The sequence below is a fragment of the Lathyrus oleraceus genome, chromosome 1, assembly GCF_024323335.1.
Source record: "Lathyrus oleraceus cultivar Zhongwan6 chromosome 1, CAAS_Psat_ZW6_1.0, whole genome shotgun sequence".
NCBI classification, from domain to species: domain Eukaryota; kingdom Viridiplantae; phylum Streptophyta; class Magnoliopsida; order Fabales; family Fabaceae; genus Lathyrus; species Lathyrus oleraceus.
This window is the reverse complement of record NC_066579.1, coordinates 389312480-389314920: the sequence shown is the minus strand read 5'-3', so window position 1 is coordinate 389314920 and position 2441 is coordinate 389312480. Positions and strand designations below refer to the sequence as shown.

General features: G+C 29.1%; 1 protein-coding gene across 1 annotated transcript; it reads left to right on the top strand.

Moving 5' to 3' along the window:
• The first annotated feature begins 234 nt into the window (after nt 1-234).
• Nucleotides 235-1455, top strand: LOC127073544 (pathogenesis-related protein STH-2). Its single transcript, XM_051014721.1, has 2 exons — nt 235-738; nt 840-1455. Exons 1-2 carry the CDS (start codon nt 555-557, stop codon nt 1136-1138), a joined length of 483 nt encoding a protein of 160 aa, XP_050870678.1. The 5' UTR covers nt 235-554; the 3' UTR covers nt 1139-1455.
• Nucleotides 1456-2441: the final 986 nt, after the last annotated feature.

The following is a 2441-nucleotide window of genomic DNA, read 5'->3' as shown; positions in this document are numbered from 1 at the left end:
GTCATAATTCTAGGAAATTTAAATGTAAATACTTATGATTGTGATGGGATTCAAATTTCAAACTATACAAGTAGTAGGTGAAGCACATGTTTAATACGAACACTCAAATGTTTGATTAAGAAAAATTTAGTAATGACTTGATTCAACCAATAGCCGCCCATGGGATTTGTATAAGTCCTGATTAATACAAATATGTTTGGATATATAAAATTTAAAACTCATCCATAAGTTTGATTCATACAATTATTTGAATATATGAAATTAATATCTCATCCAACAGCCACTAATATTGAACATCTTCAAATAAAAAATTCCTTTTCTTAACTACCAAAGAAATGTCCATTTTCCATGGCCGCAAACTAAAATATTTTCTGTATCCATCAAAATAGATCATTCATACGAAACCTACTTCATAAAATAGAACTATATGGTAATAATATATAGCTATAAAAGTGCTCTATCTCATAATTCAAGTTATTCAATATCCAACATTCATAAACTTGATTTTTGTTGTTGCTGTTATTGTGATTTCTGTAATATAAACACTTTTCACCATGGTAGTCTCAACCTTCACACATGATTATAAATCCCCTATTGCTCCATCACGCATGTTCAAGGCTTTAATCACAGACTCTAGCAATTTGCTTCCAAAACTCTTACCTCAGTTTATAAAAGATATCAACTTAATCCAAGGAAATGGTGAAGCTGGAAGCATTGAACAAGTTAACTTTGCTGATGGTTAGCAAAAAATAACCCTTTAAGGAAAACTAAATATTTTGTTAAATGTTTTCTCTCACTATATTGCTTGAATAACTTCTCATGTGTTTAATTTGATGCAGCTAGTCCTTTCAAATATCTAAAAAATAGGATTGATAAGATTGATAGTGACAACTTGGTTTGCAACTACACAACGATTGAAGGAGATCCATTAGGTGACAAGCTTGAGACAATAGCTTATGAGGTTAAGTTTGAGGCCATTAATGATGGAGGTTGTCTTTGTAAGATGACAAGCAAATACAATGCTATTGGAGAGTTTGAAGTCAAAGAGGAAGAGATCAAGGAAGGAAGGGAAAGCTCTATTGGAATTTGCAAAGTTGTTGAAGCCTATTTGCTTGAGAATCCACAAATCTATGTTTAATTAGTTATTTTTAATTCATTTATTTTAATTTGTCAAAAGTATATATATATACACTCATCTTATCTTATTTAAAGATGAAATACAAATTTTATTCAATTTTTCAGATGATAGCATGAAGTGTCCATCCAAACATGGGGACAATATGAATTTGTAAGTGTTGAAGTTCTTAATAAGTCCTAAGATATCAAGGGTATTATTTGTTGTTTGGTAAAATATTTGTATTTGTACTCCCTCCCTTTTCTTGTACTCCCTCTGTATTAAAATTATTGTCATTTTAGCTAGTAGTTTTTTTAAATGAATTCACTTTTCACTTTTTATTTTTTCAATTGTTATTTAATTATCATTATATACACTACTTCCAATATATTTATAAGGTTAATTTAATAAAAATGTAATATTTTATGACATCATTATTACATTCCTTAATCTATGTGCAAAAATGTTAAACGACAATTATTTTAAAACGAAGAAAGTAATTCAAATTAACTTTTGAATGTTAGTTAAACTTGTGAATGTTAGCATATGTTGGTTTTTGGTTATGTCTAATGTGGGACTTCCATAACTTGCATGTATATATTGACCCTTTGATCAATATATTTTACACTCAATGATTCTCTTAGTTTTTCATTACTTTGCACTATCAAATTGGTATTCAAGAGCTCGATTCGATTTGTGATAAAGAATAATGATTGAAGATATGGTGGAGAACAACAAATTTTCATAAAATCTACCATCAAGAATTAAAACACATGGTGCAAGTAGATGAAGGTAATATTAAATGTTCAAGGTGTGAATGAATATGTGATGAAGGTCTTCATCATTTGGTTGAAATCCAAACAGAAGCTCTGCGTGCAATTTTTCAAAGAATCGAAAAGAAAGATAAAAAACATTGTTCCATATTCATCGAAGTGTTAATAAAAGATATTTGACAAAATATCATAATCAACATCTTCAAAGGAGACTTGGACATGCTTGATAAATGTTATAGTTATGATAATTTGGATCGAACTTTAATCTCGACAGGGATAACTTGATATTTTTACAGGAGTTGTGCATGCTATAGTCAAAGTCTTTTCAAGCATGTTTTCGAAATATGTTAACTTGTTTTCTAAGTTAGTATGTCGAATTAAACCTTTATTTAAACCCAATTGTTTAAGTTTGTTTGATGCTCATGTTAGTTTAGTAGTCTATAAATAGACTAGCTCTCTCAGGTTGTTGAGAGAGGTTAGTTTTTGGTATTCACTTGTAATCTTTAACCCTTATTGAGAAAGTGTATCGTAAAATAATTTTAACCAATTCTTCT